Raw genomic sequence first — 16,238 nt, 5'->3', positions numbered from 1 at the left:
GATGTATCCATTTGTATGTCTGTTGGTGTGTGTGGACGTGGTAGTGCTTCAGTTCCAACAGGGTGTGGTCTTTTTGACTGTCTGTCCCTCCAGTCGCCTTTCTCTCTGGGAATATCATCATCACTGTATCAAGGTTATATATCCCATCTACGCTCCATCTCTCTATTCCCTCCCTGATTATTTCAGGCTCCCCCACCCAACCCATGTCTCAGTGGCATCACTCCCTGTGTTTGGGTGTGGTCTGATCTGGAGTCTCAACTGGCTGCTTTGCCCACTTCCTATTAAATTTGACTCTTTGTGATTTGGTTTCGTGAGAAACAGAAGGAGATGGGGAGAGAGAGAGCATGTGTGTTGTGGACTTTATGGCTCTGACCTTTATTAAGCAGTAAAAGAGGCTGTGAAATGGCTTGACATTTAAATCATATCTGTGAGCCAATCCATTACTGTCTCCACTATGAATTTTGATCATTTCGTCTCTGAGAAAAGCAGACATAATCTATAGACTAGCGATTTAGGCATTACCAATATTTACGTTGGCCACTATACAGTATAGCATGACATCTATTAAAGTGCAAATATTAGTTGTTTTTGAAAAACAAATGTAAGCATTTGCTCATCTGCTCATCGCTTATGGTGTTGATTGAACTTTTTGGTAGAAGCCCACATGGTTGTCATATACCTCACTCCTGTAAGGAAGCCTGTGAAAACCTGGTGAAGTTACCATTACTCACACATTCACCACTTACATTTAGAACCTCTCTGGTGGCTTCCATGTTTACCTGTTAGAATTTGTGATGAAAACACTACAGTAAGAAATATCTCGGCAGGTAGTAAAACTGCAGTGTGGAGTCATGTTACAGTCATGTTGTGCAGGGTTCAGCTGCAGTTTAGAATCGATATCCCGAAGAGAAAGGGTGAGCAGTATGAGTATGAGTGTGTGTGTGTGTGTGTGTGTGTGTGTGTATGCATATTCTGAGCTTCAGTGTGGGCACTGCAGACCTCCTGCTGTTGTCTTGAGTATAGATTATACAAAAAGTATTCCTTCAGGTTTCTGGATGTGTTGTCTTTATTATGAAGTCATTGTCTGAAACAGAGTAAAGTGCAAGCTGTGTCGCTAGTGGCATTTACCACAGTTGACTGTGATAGGCTAAAAACATACAAAAACATAATGTACTTTTCCTGAGGAATTATACCACTCTTGTGTGTGTCCATTAAGTATGGATCTGGAGCCAGGAGTTAATTAGCTTAGCATAAAGACAGGAAGCAGTGGGAAATAATTAGCTTTGCTCTCTCCAAAAGCTCCAAAGTATACCTACCAGCATCTTTTATGTTCACAAAGTAACCACTGTGTTTCATTTGTTTAATCTGTAATGCAAACTGGAATGTAAAAATAATGAGTTGTGGTTTTACAGGGAGTGGAAACTATTTCCCTGATACATACATTTCTCAAAACAGTTAGTTGAATTAATTATTGATACCTGAACTTTCTTTGGAGAGGAGGGCATTGATTTTGTATTTTAGCAGAGAGGTTGGCATTGTTTCTTTGTCTCTGTCTTGTACAGAAGTTTTCCTGGCCAGCATCTAATGGCCCTCAGAAGGAGCTACTTGGTGATGCACTTGTATAGATAGTAATGGAAAACTTATTTAAGTGTGGAAAGCAGCTTCGTTTTAGCCTTTTAGCCTCTCTTCTATATCTGCCTCTAGTCCAGCGGTTGTTGGTGTAATTACATGGAAATTAGTCCTTCTCCTGCGATACTGCACAGGAAGTTCTTTCAGTCACTCACTTACCAGGTTAACATAAGCATAATGCAGCACTTAAACCAAACAGATGTAAGTGCTAATGAAAACTAGCATATCTCGATGAGGAGTAGTTGGGAACCGGGTCAAAATTGTTGCCATGAAAAATGTATGAGCTTCTAGAAGTCTAAATGAGTCATCTGAAACAGAAAGATCCTTCCTCCATTAAATCTCAGATGCATTATATGCTGCCAGACACTCACCATTGGCAGAGCTCCGCTAGTCAGCCCTACAGCTCCATTAGCAGGCAGACAAATCATAAACAGCAACAAGAACAGCAACAGCCAACACAATAATGGCAAAAACAAACAAGATATTGGCTCTCATGAGCAGAGAGGTACGTTAAAGAAACACACCAGTGTTTTTTTGTTTTAGCTCATTTACTACTAGTTATGAACTGTTGTCTGTTGTCTGTGTTCCAGAGTCTATAATAGAACTAATTAATTCAGTTTTACTTCTTTCCGTGTAGCCTCTAGTTCATTTTATTTTTCCATTTTTGCATTCTTGACACACTGTATGTTGTTAGAAAATCAAACTCAAAAGACAAAAAAATAAGCATGAACATTGTGAAACAATTTTAACATCCAGACATGTAAATGTGTGTGTATGTATGCATATGACAAAGCACGTGTACACACAAAACCTGCACACACATCCGCTCACAATTTGAGGCACGTGAACAGGCACATGCAGTGATAGGTGTGCTGATCTCTGCGTCTCTCATATCTGTCTATCATGGAGTCCTAATGGGCCAAATAAAAGCCCCTGGATCTATAAAATGGAAAGCAGACCATTAACCTCTCCCCATCTGGGAGATCAACTAAACCAAGAGAAACAAGAGCTCACATCACCTCTCTTTGGAGCCCCCTCTTCCCAATGTAATCTGACTCCCATATTGACACAGACACACACACACACACACACACACACAAACACAAACACACTTACCCAGTTTATAATGCATTCTCCTAATCCTCACTGGGTGATGGAAGGGATCAATAGAGGTCATTGATGAGTTTTTGCTGATGCATAGACACCGAAACATTCATAGTATTAATAAAGACATACTGTGCACACACACACACGCACACACACACAACTGTAACACTATTACTGTAAGAACACTGTTTCAGGATCAACTAACATGCTGATCAATACGCTTATAGATTTTGTCTGTTAAATCTGAAACTTTAGAAGTCAGGCAATGCAATGGCTGTTAGCAGTTTAGATTTGCTTACATTCTACGGTGAATTGTATGTTCTAAGAAATGTTTTCTTTGAGTTTTACTTTGATTTTTCATGGCTTTAACATATAGTTAAAGAGCTATATAACACAAAAGTATACAAAACACAAAAAGACATCTCAAAAAAAAAAGTAATGTCAGGCACTACAAGTGGGACATAAAGACATGACATAGTCTAATGGAAATACAAAAAAGAAGCTGTTTTTACAACAAACTGTGAGTTGGCCCTAATTCTAAAGAAGAGCAATGCTCAAATTATATGTGATAATATGCATACATTGTAATTGGCAACAGTTTTTGAATCTTGATTAAGTATTGATTTTCTTGGAAAATAAAGTACATCTGAAGAATTGCTTATTTTGTTTTGAAAGTCATTATCATAAAATAATGATGTAGATAATCAGAAATAGAAAGTAATCCCTTCTGCCATTTAAAAACATTTTTTTACAGTCATTATCACGGTATTAATGTTCTGATATTTCTTCTATTCACTGCTAAATCAAAGATCCTTAGCTGTTGCCTTAAGAAAATAATTTGTTCTCTGTTTCACCAGCAGAGAGTGCTAGAGGAGCAGAGCAAATGCACAGAAAGGTTTATTCTCTCCAACAGCACCATCATAAAAGACCTGAATGAAACACTCAGGCTGAATGCACCAGGTTAGGACATTATAGACAGTGCTACAGTGTGGGGTGATTCAGCAGATCTGTGTCATTCATGATTAGCACTGGGAAGAGATGTCACCAATGTTGTTGATTGAGCCACATCAGGCAAAATGTGTGAACAGAAATAGAGGCATGAGATAGTGCCCCTGTCCCTGGTGCTGAAATTTCAAACTCCTAACATTAGCAGCATTGACAGAGAGAGATGCACGCAAAAGCTGTCAGATCATATTCCATCAGCCACTGGTACTGAGGGTGCAGTGCAGTTGAGATTCAGGCCGACCCACTTTCTCCCCCATGCAGAGGGGAAGCCTATAACTTGCAGGTGATAGGAAGCCACTGTTCTGTGCTCACTGGTCCCCCTCTGGATCAAGTGGAGCGTCCCATCTTCTCTGCTGTCTCGCAGAAGGACAGCCTGTACCCAAGTTCACCATGTTTTTCTTCCTCCGCTCTCTTCTTCCCCTTAATTATATGTCACTTCCTCCTTTCCCTGCCATTTACTTAAACTACTGCAGATATCCTTTCTGTCCCTCTAAAACCAATATGCACTAAATTTAAAAATTATTGTGACATTGTAAGTGTCTGCTCAGAGGAAAATTAGAAAAACACCATTTATCTCAGTGTCCCTGGGTCAGAGTCATGGGGATTAGCTCCTCTGATATTACCACTGGAGGGGGAATCCTACACAAAATGGCTTTAATAGTCACCTTATCTCATCAGTTTTCTCCTGCTCTCAACTTCTAATCCACTCCATCAGCCTTTCCTGCTCCGCATGTGTCCCTCTCTCCCTGGGAGAGGGACAGGGAGAGTAGCTGTGGCTGTAGCAGTCAGCTGGCTGTTGGCATGCAGCCTCCCTAAACCCCTTACACAATAAATACTTTCCTGTGACTGTAGCTCACACACACACATTAACACTCACATCCATGCACGTGCACATGCTGCCCCCCCAATCCCCACCCCATACACACACACATACGGACACATTTTTAGCCACATCTGTTCACACTGAGGAAGGCTTTCATGTACATCTGGACTGGGTCATTCCCTCTGTGTGTGTGTGTGTGTGTTTGAGTGTGTGTGTGTGTGTGTTTGAGTGTGTGAGTGGATGGGTTTCGTCATTCACCAACCCCTTTCAGTCATCATCTCTCCAGCGCTCTCTCATATTTGCACATGTGAATGTCAATTTAATTTTCAGCTGGCATATATGGATGTGTGGACCTGTGTGTGTGTGTTTTTTGTCTGTTTCCTGGCTTGATGTGGAGGGACAAAGGCTGAGTCTTGATCTTATACAGGACAGAAGAACAGTTGTGGTTTGAGAGAGGATCATTTCTGGAGCCAAACTACTCTTTAAGGAAGTTTTTCTTTATTTGTATAAATTTCTTGTTGTCATATTTTTATTGGAGGAGTTTACACAAACACTACCTTTTGAGGTGGTTTTCTTGTAGTCATTGGACATCTGAAAATTTAAGGTACTTCATGCATGTTAGGCAAGGACGTATGAAAGTTAACAAAGTGAAACTTCAGCAGCTTGTAAGACAATTTTTTGAGACAGAAATAGGTAGAAAAGTGAGGTCATGGCCCATGCTGCAGCTCACCTGAAGAAAGCTCGTGAACTTGAGCAACATCCAGAATACAGAGCTCTACAGAAAGCCAGGGAGAGGAGGAGACGGCAGCGTGAAAGAGCTAAGCGGCAGGTAAAACAAAATCACATTCACAAATTTGTGTCATGTACCATGCTTACCAATATTTTTATTCCTACAACACATGCTCCTGTGGGCTTAAGAGTGCGTATACTCTAAGCATTGGTGTTAGGACATTGTCTATAAGAGTTGGTTGTCGGTGGGTTGCACAGATGTGGATATGGTTGACCCTGCATGGTCCTATGGCTGCTGTCCAGCTGTCCTCTCAAATGATTTATCATGTAGTGTGAGGGAGATGGATGATGGTGGCATAGATGACAGATGTGGGAAAGGCTCAAGCTCAGGGGGAGGTCACATGCTGGTGGTATCGGACCTTTTTGGAACAAACTTTTGGTGATATTTGAAATAAAGTTCATGGAGGATAAAAAAGAGAGTCCATTATTTTCTTATATCAGAACACTGTGAATTATCACTCTCATGCCATGAATTTTTATGAATATTTACCAAATGGCAAGAATGAAAATAGTCTTCAAAATAGTAATCGATTCATGGTTGTGGTTAGATGGAGTTTAACAGTGGTTTAACAGCTATGTTTCAGGTGTAATGACAAACACTTTTAACTGACACCTGCCAACAAATCAGAAACTGTCTCATAAAGTGCCATTTATACAGCTGTAATGATTGTTGAGTTTATAACTCATTTACTAATGCTGTACAGATCCTTAAAAGCCATTAATAATCACAATTTTGCGTTGCCAGGTTGTGGAAAATCCTTCTCCAGTGTGACACTTTTCTAGCACTTAAATTCATTAGGCAGACCCCTCCAAGCCATTGAGTGTGCAGAGTATCAAGAGTACCATGTTTCTTGCTTTCTATTAAGTCATATTATATGCACTTATAGTTGTTACAGCCATTAGTAAAGGGTTGTGTTTTTTCTTAATTTGTAATAAGACATACATTTAGTCAATAACCTATACATGTTAATAAACTAATAATAAAGAATTCTACAATAATCCAGCAAGTCTGTATATGTTAATGTTAATAAGGTTTTTGTTAATGGATTTTGGTGCAGATGTCTTGTAGATTTTCTCCTGAGGTGAGAGGTGAAACAGTCCATTAGAGGGGTTTCCTTAATAGATTAAAGAGCTAAAAGAAGACAAATTTCATGATGAAGGAGAAGAATTACAGAATAATTACAGAAGAATTACAGTGGTCTAGCTGGCTGATAGGATGCAGAGATACTGAAGAGAACTTCTCCACTATAAGCACAGCCATAGACACAGTACAGTATATAATCCAGTATCCTTCATTACATGACCATCTGCAGGTCAATCTACACAAATCCTGTACAGAAACACAGATTACAGCTGGTTTTCAATCAATCCAATCTCAGTGTGCAGTGTGCTCGGCAGAGAGATGAATGAGACAGCGAAAGCAGAACTGACTAAAAGCCAAACTGCAATGTAGACACAAACACATCATGTCTACACGTCATAACATTTTTTACATTCCTCTTTGTAAGGTTGTAAATTAGTGAAATTTGATCTGACTACTGTGTTCAGGCCCAGCTTGTATCACTCCATCGTGGGCCTTGGCGTTCCTGGAGAGCACCACAGGCCACACGGTCTTCCGGCCCGACTCAAACCCAGCTGTCACGCACCCCACCCTGGACACACTCAGCAAGGGGTTGGTAGCAAAGAGGGTCTGGAAAGGTAAAAATAGCCAAGGCAGAGAGACACTAAGGGTTTAATGTTTATGGCTGCAGTTGTTATCCTACAGAGAGGAGACGTAGAGGAAGAGTAGGAGTAGGCAAGACTCGGCTAGATTCAGCTTACATTACAGAGCCACGGGTATGCAAAGCTGAGGAGTTTTGGCTGGGAAAGGGGAAAGAGTGGTGGTGATAGTGAAGTAAGTGAGATTTGGCATGGCATTAATTATGTTTGGACAGAAGATGTGAACAGATTTAATGGGTTGTATGATTGATGCAGCCAAATGTCAGGAAGTGAGCTGAAGAGGCTTTTATCTAAGGAAGCAAAGTGAGAAACTACAAGTAGTGGACTTAAGTGGACCATACAAGACAGCACAGTTCTAGAGTGAGAGGGGAAAGGCCCCAGTTTTCAGATCTTGCTGGGAAATTCTTAACGGATTTGGATGGTAACCATGGGCAATGCAGCATCATGTAAGGCCTGTGGATCAGATAAATCTTCAAAAGCCACTGGGAGTGACAGTGATTTAAACCAACACACTGACTACTATGGAGCTGCTGACTCTGGATCTGAAGTTGATGATTCACTGGTAAGAGGTGGAGAAGGAGATGTGACTCTGCTGTTAAAATGACTTATGTTTTTTCTCTGCTGCACCCAATGAACATGTTGTGTTCTCTCTCCTGCTGGTATATTTGTGTGTGTGTGTGGTGACATCTCATGTGAGGGGTTTGACCTTTGATCCAACACAGGGGTGTGGCCTAATCCCAGACATGCAACAGGGAGTTTGATTGTGCTGACCCTACAGTTTAACAGCCAGCAGTGTCTGACTGTGTTAACCCCACTGAAAAGGGGTTAAAACCTTGTCAACACTCTCAGATTAATACTCCCAGTAGTCTTCTGCAAAAGTATTGTGACATTCACTTTTCACCTTTTTTATATACACTATTCAAACACGTGTGTATGGAAAGATCACATTTGGCAAAGAGCTCATCCTTTAAGTCATTATTCAAAAACAAATGCTCATAATTCCCTACTTTCATTTTGTCCGTTGTGAGGATTTGCTTAGCTGTGATCTTTCCATACCGTTACTGTCAGCTTTGATAATGAAGACATATTCCTCTTACAACTCTTATAAACAAATTTGGTGGATTGTGACCAGAAACATTTTTCAGCTGTGCTATAAATGAATATTGCTAATCATATTGCTGTTAGAATTTGAATTAAGTTGATTTTAGTTTTGGCCTTAAAATCTAAAATCAGCTGGGCTCCAGTTCTTTGCTGGAATGATATTTCTGCTTACTGTTCTGAATTATGAGATATGAGTTATGAGTTATGTTACGGTGAAATGCTGAGGAGGGCTCAGGTTGTCTTGAGGAATGTTAAAAACTGATATTGAATCCAGGTCAGAGGAAGAGGCCCTGTGGATCATGTTGGTCTTCTGTTACATCCTTTAAAGGGAACTAGGTCAACATTTTATTGAGTTTAGTATGGAACTTTAAGCTCAATGGGCACCTACACATAGATGCTGCAAAACATAGAGCTACTGTACACATCTGTGCTGTGTGTGTGTGTGTGTGTGTGTGTGTGTGTTGCAGCTGCTTGTACAGCCTTTGATGTCTGGTGGTTAAATTTAGAATAGCCTACTCAGACAAATTATTGATAACAGCAAGAAGTCTGACTTAAAACCATAAAACACTTTCTGAACCCTTTATATCCGCTTTTTATTTCAAATCTATTCCCATTATGCACAAGAATAACAAGCTACATCTGTCTTTTATAAACTGACTTGAATGTTTTAATGGATGATGTGTATGTAAATAGAGCTGTGATCATGTCATGGGGGAAAAAAATAATGAAATTAAAGAAATGTCTACATGATGTGTAACTAAAAACGAACAAAATGAAAATAGAAATAAGTTTTTGTTTTTTGTTTGTGCTGTTTAAAAAAAAGGTTTGTATTCCTGTTACTAATATCAACCTTCATTCTGTCTCTATCTCTCTAGTCCGACAGTAACACCAGTTTCCTTCGAGCTGCCAGAGCGGGAAACATTGACAAAGTCCTGGAATTCCTGAAAAATGGAGTTGACATCAGCACCTGTAACCAGGTAAGCAAACTTCTTCTTGTTGTGTACGATGTGCATTGTTTTTCCTTGGTTTTTTTCTGTGAAAATTTACTGTTCAGCTTATTTACATTTTTTTGCACAGGTATGTTGATATGAAGTTGTGTTGTAGCTTTACTTTAATTGAACTTAACATTTATGAGACAGCTGTAGCATTCTCTGCAGTTGTGTGTGAACATACTACATGAAAAGCATCAAAGCGGACTAACTGATTTTCCATTTTTAACTAGGAAATGAAACATTACTGTAGTCAATTGTCAGCTACTTGCAACATGCAAATTTCCATAGGCTCAGCAACAAATCACATTACAGAACAACATAGGATTGTCAGAAAGTCATGGAAGGATTTAAATTTAAGTCTAAAGTCTTATAACATAAGGACATGTAGTATTAGTTGTACTTATTCTTTTATTCATTGTGTTGCTATTACAAGAAGTCTACATCTTGTCCTCAAAATGATGGTGTTTTTAATCAAAGAAAACAAGCAGCTTTATTGTCAGCTACATCTAGATTTGGTCATATTTGAAGTAAATACATTTCTCATGCCCATTCAACAGCTGCAGCAAATATACAGTTAACTAAAGCCTGCTTTCTTCCTAAGCTAACAGTTTTGATTTTGTTCTGAATATTTAAACACATCTTCCCACAGTTAGCACATCAGAAGTTGTTTTCCTTTCTTAGATGAACCGTCACTCTGCTCTGTCATGGTAGCATCACACAACAGAGCTGGGTCAGCACATATCTAAACCTTCCAGTCTCCCTCACAGCATCATAACCACTCCCTTCCCTCCACCACACCCATTCTTCCCTCCAATCGCGCCTGCACTTGAAGAGTCCCGGCTCCCTCTGACAGCTGTTCTCACCCCCTCCCACCATGCCCACCCTCACCCACATTCCACGGAAGAGGGGGGGATTTGGGAGTGTGCAGCTCTGTGCACCCCCCCTGGCCCATCTATGTCAATGTGATTTACAACAGTCACAAGGTAGCTTAAAGGAAGATGGAGAGCTTGGCTACGTGACTGTGTATGTGTGTATTGTGTGTGGGCGTGCCTATCATCAGCTCCACATATTTCCTACTGTGTCATTGCTGTTGGCCTTTTGTAATTCTTCAGCAGTTTAATAGTAAGTGTTTATACTCTGGGCTGTAATTGGTTGGCAGACAGGAATTGCCAACTGCTCTCCCATAGCTCTACTGTTTGTTGTCAGGGACACCATGGGTTTTGTTTTGTTCACCAGGAGCGAAGCCTGACTATTCATGGCTGTGATTCAGCACACACTCTCTCTCTCTCTCACACACACACACACACAGCTCCCTTCCTGCAACAGGAGAGCCCTGCCCTTCATAGTATCTGTCAGGGGTCAGATGATCACATTTGAGCCCTTGTCAGGTGACCAAAAATGCAAGTGACATTTTCATATATATCCCAGTGATGCCCTCACTTTGTGTGTGTGTGTGTGTGTGTGTGTGTGTGTGTGTGTGTGTGTGTATGTGTGTGACTGTTTCTGAGAGACTGATGCCGATACACTGTAACACAGTAAATATAATTTTGTAAGGAGTCACAAGAGATAAATGACAGACAGCCCATCTGACTTCTTAAGGTTTTGACTGTAGAAAATTGACTTGTATGGGTTGCATGCACACACACACACACACACACACGTATTGACGAAGGTAATTGAAGTAATGGTCCAAATTTGTAAAGACAGATATTCTTAAATGTGTTTTCACGTTGTGAAATTGTCAGTCACCATATTACAGTTTACGTTACATGGATGGAAATGAATGTGTGCATGTTCCCATGTGTGTTCCCTTTGTGTGTATGCCTGTGTTTTGTAAAGAGGCATATGCAAACTGAAATTCATCACTAGCTTCCACACATACATTGACACATTTTTACAGGTACTTTTATTCTACCTCCAGGTATGGTAAATTGGACTGTACTTATATAGCACTTTTCTAGTCTTTTCGACCACTCAAAGCACTTTACACTACAGATCACATTCACCATTCACACACATTCATACATGTTCTATATATATATAATGTGCTTTCTAAACACATTCACACACAGATGTGACACACACACATTTGGGGTTCAGTATCTTGCCCAAGGATACTTCGGCATGGAGGAGCCGGGAATCAAACCACCGACCTTCTGATTGGTGGGCGACTGCTCTACCTCCTGAGCCACAGCCGCCCCAACATGTATGTAGTTTGACAGTTCATTTGTCTGACACCAGCTGTTAAGACTTCCATGTTACCATGGTCACACATTTGTGACTACATTACCATTAGTACTTCTAAACTAGATCTTCCATATCATCACCTTCTGTTTGAGAACTTCTGAAGGAAGGACATTTTAGGGTGTGGACAAACTAAAACTAAAACAACCATTTACTGGCATGGATAACATACTTTTCCTGGTACTGGCATGGCATGAATCCAGTTATACTAAATAGTTTCTGCCACAAGTTAAGCTGAAGCACTTTCTTGTGTTGATAGCAGCTAATAAGTGGTTTCTTTCACGATAATTCTGCCAGTTGCGAACACACCACACAGTGGTATAACCATGCTAACAACTGAAATCTCCTCAGATACAATTCCATTTGAACCATAATGATATTTTAAGGAGATGACAGTTTCCACAAACACCACAATGACAGGAGGCTTAGGCGATCATTCAAAAGTATTATGTTACTTGTGATTAGCAACAAAATTGCTCTCAAGGAAATGAGTAGATCAGAATCATGTCAATGGAAAAGCACTCCACACAATTACAGAGCCATTATCTGTAACAGTGCTGTCAGTAGACTCTGATGATAAGAGTATCAACAAACATAAAATAATACTAATCTAAAATGTGGTTAATTGGAAGTAACGACTGAGTAATCTGTAGTGACTTTAAAGATAAGGAAGCTCCTACTGTGTTTGTATCTAAGCACAAATTGGATTTGTGTTGGTTCAGCTATGTCAGCACAGTGTTACCACTTGGATAAAATTAACTCTGTTGGTAATAACACAAGTCATGTGGGACTAACATCCTGTTTTCACAGTTTTAAGAGTGGTCTACAGTAAGTGTCAACAATATTAATTATTTTCTGTAATGTTTTTGGACATGAGCCATGAAATGTATTCTAAGATTGATGAACTACAAGTAATCATCAGTGGTCTCTTAACTTTATTCAGTCTGCACATCTGCAAGTCTGTGGGAGACGGTGGAACATCACACAGGAATTTTGAGCATTGCCCTTGGTGGTGTGTTCATTTATAACTGAAGAGTCAGATCCTAGAAAGCAGCAACAGGGTGGTGAGGGCCAGAGTCTGGTGCCAAGGGCCGAAGGCTGTCCAAGTTAGTTAAAGAGAGGGAGAGAGAGAGAGAGATACACTGCCTGTCTGCCAAACCTATGGTCAAACCATCCTTCTCTATTTCACAGATTTTATGAATGAGACAAATAAAACATACTCTTACCTCCTAGTTTTAAGTGTGTTTGACTTTGTTTATAATGTACGATCTGTTTATTTTGGAATAGCAGCAGGGAGGAAATAGACTTATCTGTGTGTGAGAAAGAATTTGCTCCATATGAATGTTTTTATATGTGAGTTGTTTCGTTTCCATGTCCTCACAATTAAAGGACTTTCCCTTTAATCTACCTAAATGTTAATCCTTGGTGAGTGATATTACTCTTTAATCTGCATGCATTTACATTATTTCCTCTTTTTTTACCCTCCAGCATTTATCCCCTCTGACACTATAAAACAACACCAAATAAACTTTACCTTTTTATTACCATGTGTGATTATAACAGAGGTCAGCGGTCACAGGGGCATGAATATTAATCTGCGTTGGACAGAGCTCAGCAGTTTCCCTCCTGTCAGGGGGAGCTACAAACTGCCAGGGATCACTGTGTTGGGCTGAATGTCCATTAGCTAAATGAAGCTTTCACTTACAGCGCAGAGGAAAAAGGGATTTAGATCAGGTTGTGTGACAGAGTGTGTATATGTGCGTGTCTGTTGTGGGTGTTGCTTGTGTCTCCTGGAATACATAATAGTTGAAATGTGATTGAAACACTTTAATAAGATTGCATAAGTTTTGCTGTGTCAGTGAGTTCGCTGTTTCAGAACTGACGTTTAAAGCTGAAACTTTCTGCATGTTCAGACTGCAGCAAAGAGCGTCTTGTCTCACATTTGGAGGTTGTTTCATCTTGTGTGTTGGCACCGCAGTAGAAATGTCACTGACTGACTGGGTAATTTACTGAAGTGAGGACATTAGAAGCTTTGACAGCACAGTGTGATGGATATTTCTCCAGAGCAAAGTATGATGAGCGTTTCCAGCTCAGTATAACCACACCCATCTCCTGATGAATGTTGTGATGATGATGTTAATGATGTTCACAATAGTGGTGAAACTATTAACAAGACATATCAGCAACAATTCTGATAATTGATCAGTTGTTTAAGGCATTAATTGTCAGTAATTTACTGGTTCCAGACTCTGAAATGTGAAGATTTTGTGCATTTTCTTTCTTTTTTTGTCTTGCTGTGGGGTTTGATCTGGAGTTTGCCCAGAATGTACAATTTGAAAATGTCATCTTTGTGACTGATTGTAATTTTGAGAAGGGATTAATCATTTATGTAATTTAGCAAATATAGTTTTTAAAAAGTTGCTGCTTCCAGGTTCTCAAATTTTTGAATGTGCTGTGTTTTATGTCATTGTAAATTATAGTAGCTCAACATTTTGGGCTTTTTGTTGGACAAAATAAGCATCTGAAGGCTTTATTTGGTACTGGGAAGTGATGAAGGCCATTTTTCACAATTCTCTCACAACTTACAAACTAAATGACAAATTAATTTTGTAAATATAATAATGGACATATAGATTGATAATGACATATAACATTATATTTCATATTAACACATTAATGTAACAAAATAATTCTTTATTGCAGCCTTGGTGTGTGTAACTGTAATGTAACTGCAACCAGCATAAAAGATATTTGTGAGTTGACTGATTTCACACTGCATATATAAGGCTGATGTGTGTAGAGGTAAGAATAAGATAAGTTGCAATAGTTCTTCAGATGACTTATTGCTGACTCAGATTTGGTCAAGAAATAAATAAAATCAAATGGTCATAAGTGTCAAAAGTTTTGAAAATCCTCCACTAACAACCCTTTAGGAAAATCTTGTACATAATGACATCTATGTCTGTAAGTATTTTATTCAGGGTCATGGTCATGGCTCTCATTTTTACCCTTTTAAAGGCATATCATATATCTTTGACACAGTCACTCATTTGACCAGACGCTCACTTACATACTTTGGCCTCTGAGGAATGCCCTCTTTTTTCTGTTTGAAAGGTTGACATTTTCAGTAGCTTTTAAATAGGAGTATCCATGTTTGTGTGTATGTGTGTGTGTGTTTGTTCATGTCCTACATACCCTCTATGACTGTGCAGAAACATGACACCCCCTTGGCTGTTTGGCATTTGGCAACTCAGAGAGGGAGAGAGAGAGAGAGAGACAGAGAGACAGATCGAGAGATATTGTGTGTGTGTGTGTGTGTGTGTGTGTGGTGTGTGTGTGTGTGGTGTGTGTGTGTGTGTGTGTGTGTGTGCATGTGTGTGTTGTATGTGTACAAGGGAAGGAAGGGGCATTGATAGAGGTGTTAGCAGCATAACAGTTCCTCTCTCTAACTCATCTGAGAGAGCTTGTGGGAGGGGAGAAAAAGGCAGAGACACCCAGAAGCTTGGGTCTCAACCAGGGCAGTAGTAGAAGGAGGCAGAGGATTCGTGTTGATAGTTGGTACTCCATCACTTCTAAATCCAGCTTGGCGCGGCATTTAAGAAGGATAGATAGAAGAGAACAAAGACAGATTTACGAAGGAGCAGCAAGCGCAGGGAGGAAAGAAGAGACTGACGTTTGGTTTGGAAAAAAAAGAGCAGAAAGGATAAAAAACACGAGGTCACGGTTTGAAATACGCTCGTAGTTTGCGGGGTTCGGAGAGACACAGTGCAGAATGGAAGAAGAGGAGGAGGAGGTGAATCATTTGTCTCTGTGTTTATATATGTCTGTCTCAGAGGAAATGTGTGTGTTCATGTGTGTGTTGTATAAATACATCAGTTGCGATTGTCCTGTCAGAGTGAAACATTTACACTCCACTTTCCTGCTCCTCTGCTGCTGCTAACCTGTAGCTCAGGTTGATGGATCAGAGGCCTTTGCAATGCTCACACCAAATCTGCCTGTAGGGAAAATCATTGTGTCCCCTCCCTGTGTATTCTGCCTCCTGTAATGTGTACTGCAGATATATGCGTTGCTGAAGCTTTGTGGCCTGGGGATTGATGTCTGCAATGCAATTCCATTTGCACTGCTACAGTTATGCAATAATCGCTTTACCACATTTGTTTCCTTGAACTCATATGTTGATCTTTTCTTTTTGTTTTCTCTCCAGAATGGTCTAAACGCTTTACATCTGGCAGCCAAGGAGGGACACAAAGATTTAGTGGAGGAACTGTTGGAGAGAGGAGCACCTGTTGACTCTTCCACCAAGGTACACACACATGTATTTGTATTTTTAGTACGCTTTATCGAGCTCCCAGATATGAACACAGCACGTATAAGGGGACAAACAGAAGGGAGGGAGTAGAGTGAAAGCAGGGTAACAGAAAGACAAAGAGATAAAGAGAGAGATGACAGGAAGGAGTGCACATGGATGTAATATGTAGTGGTATCGGTTGTGAAGTACTATGTAAATCGCTGCTTCTCTCTTGAACTGTGAAACTTGATTCATGGGGGTGGTGGTGGATATGAGGGTGATTTAAGAGGGAGAAAGTTATGTGAGAAGACTTTAATTTGTTACTTTATATATTCACAACAACCAGCTGTTCACCAGTCCAACAGGAATGTCTTGTGTGTATTTTTTGACTTTTAGATGGCTTACTTTTTAAATTTACATTGAGATTATAGCAAAATGTATCACTTCAACTTTGGTCACAGGGGATTTGGGATCACACCATGAATAGGTACTGTACCTTCAGTGGAGAGGAGAGAGGGAAATGAGAGTGAGTGTGGGGTAT

General features: G+C 40.0%; 1 protein-coding gene across 5 annotated transcripts in view; it reads left to right on the top strand.

The window, feature by feature from the left end:
* The window catches only part of LOC108896439 (ankyrin-2), an 83,799-nt gene that overhangs the window by 8,682 nt on the left and 58,879 nt on the right, over nucleotides 1-16,238 (top strand). For 4 of the 5 annotated variants that reach the window (XM_051070640.1, XM_051070638.1, XM_051070639.1 and 1 more), the window contains exons 2-3: nucleotides 9,049-9,150; nucleotides 15,614-15,712. In XM_051070640.1, the coding sequence (XP_050926597.1) occupies nucleotides 9,049-9,150; nucleotides 15,614-15,712 (201 nt within the window). Of the gene's footprint in view, nucleotides 1-9,048; nucleotides 9,151-14,932; nucleotides 15,203-15,613; nucleotides 15,713-16,238 lie in introns of those variants that run through there. The other variant, XM_051070641.1, reaches the window with a different exon arrangement.

The sequence above is a fragment of the Lates calcarifer genome, linkage group LG5 (genome assembly GCF_001640805.2).
Source record: "Lates calcarifer isolate ASB-BC8 linkage group LG5, TLL_Latcal_v3, whole genome shotgun sequence".
In the NCBI taxonomy this organism is placed as follows: domain Eukaryota; kingdom Metazoa; phylum Chordata; class Actinopteri; family Centropomidae; genus Lates; species Lates calcarifer.
This window is presented reverse-complemented; position numbering and strand designations above follow the sequence as displayed.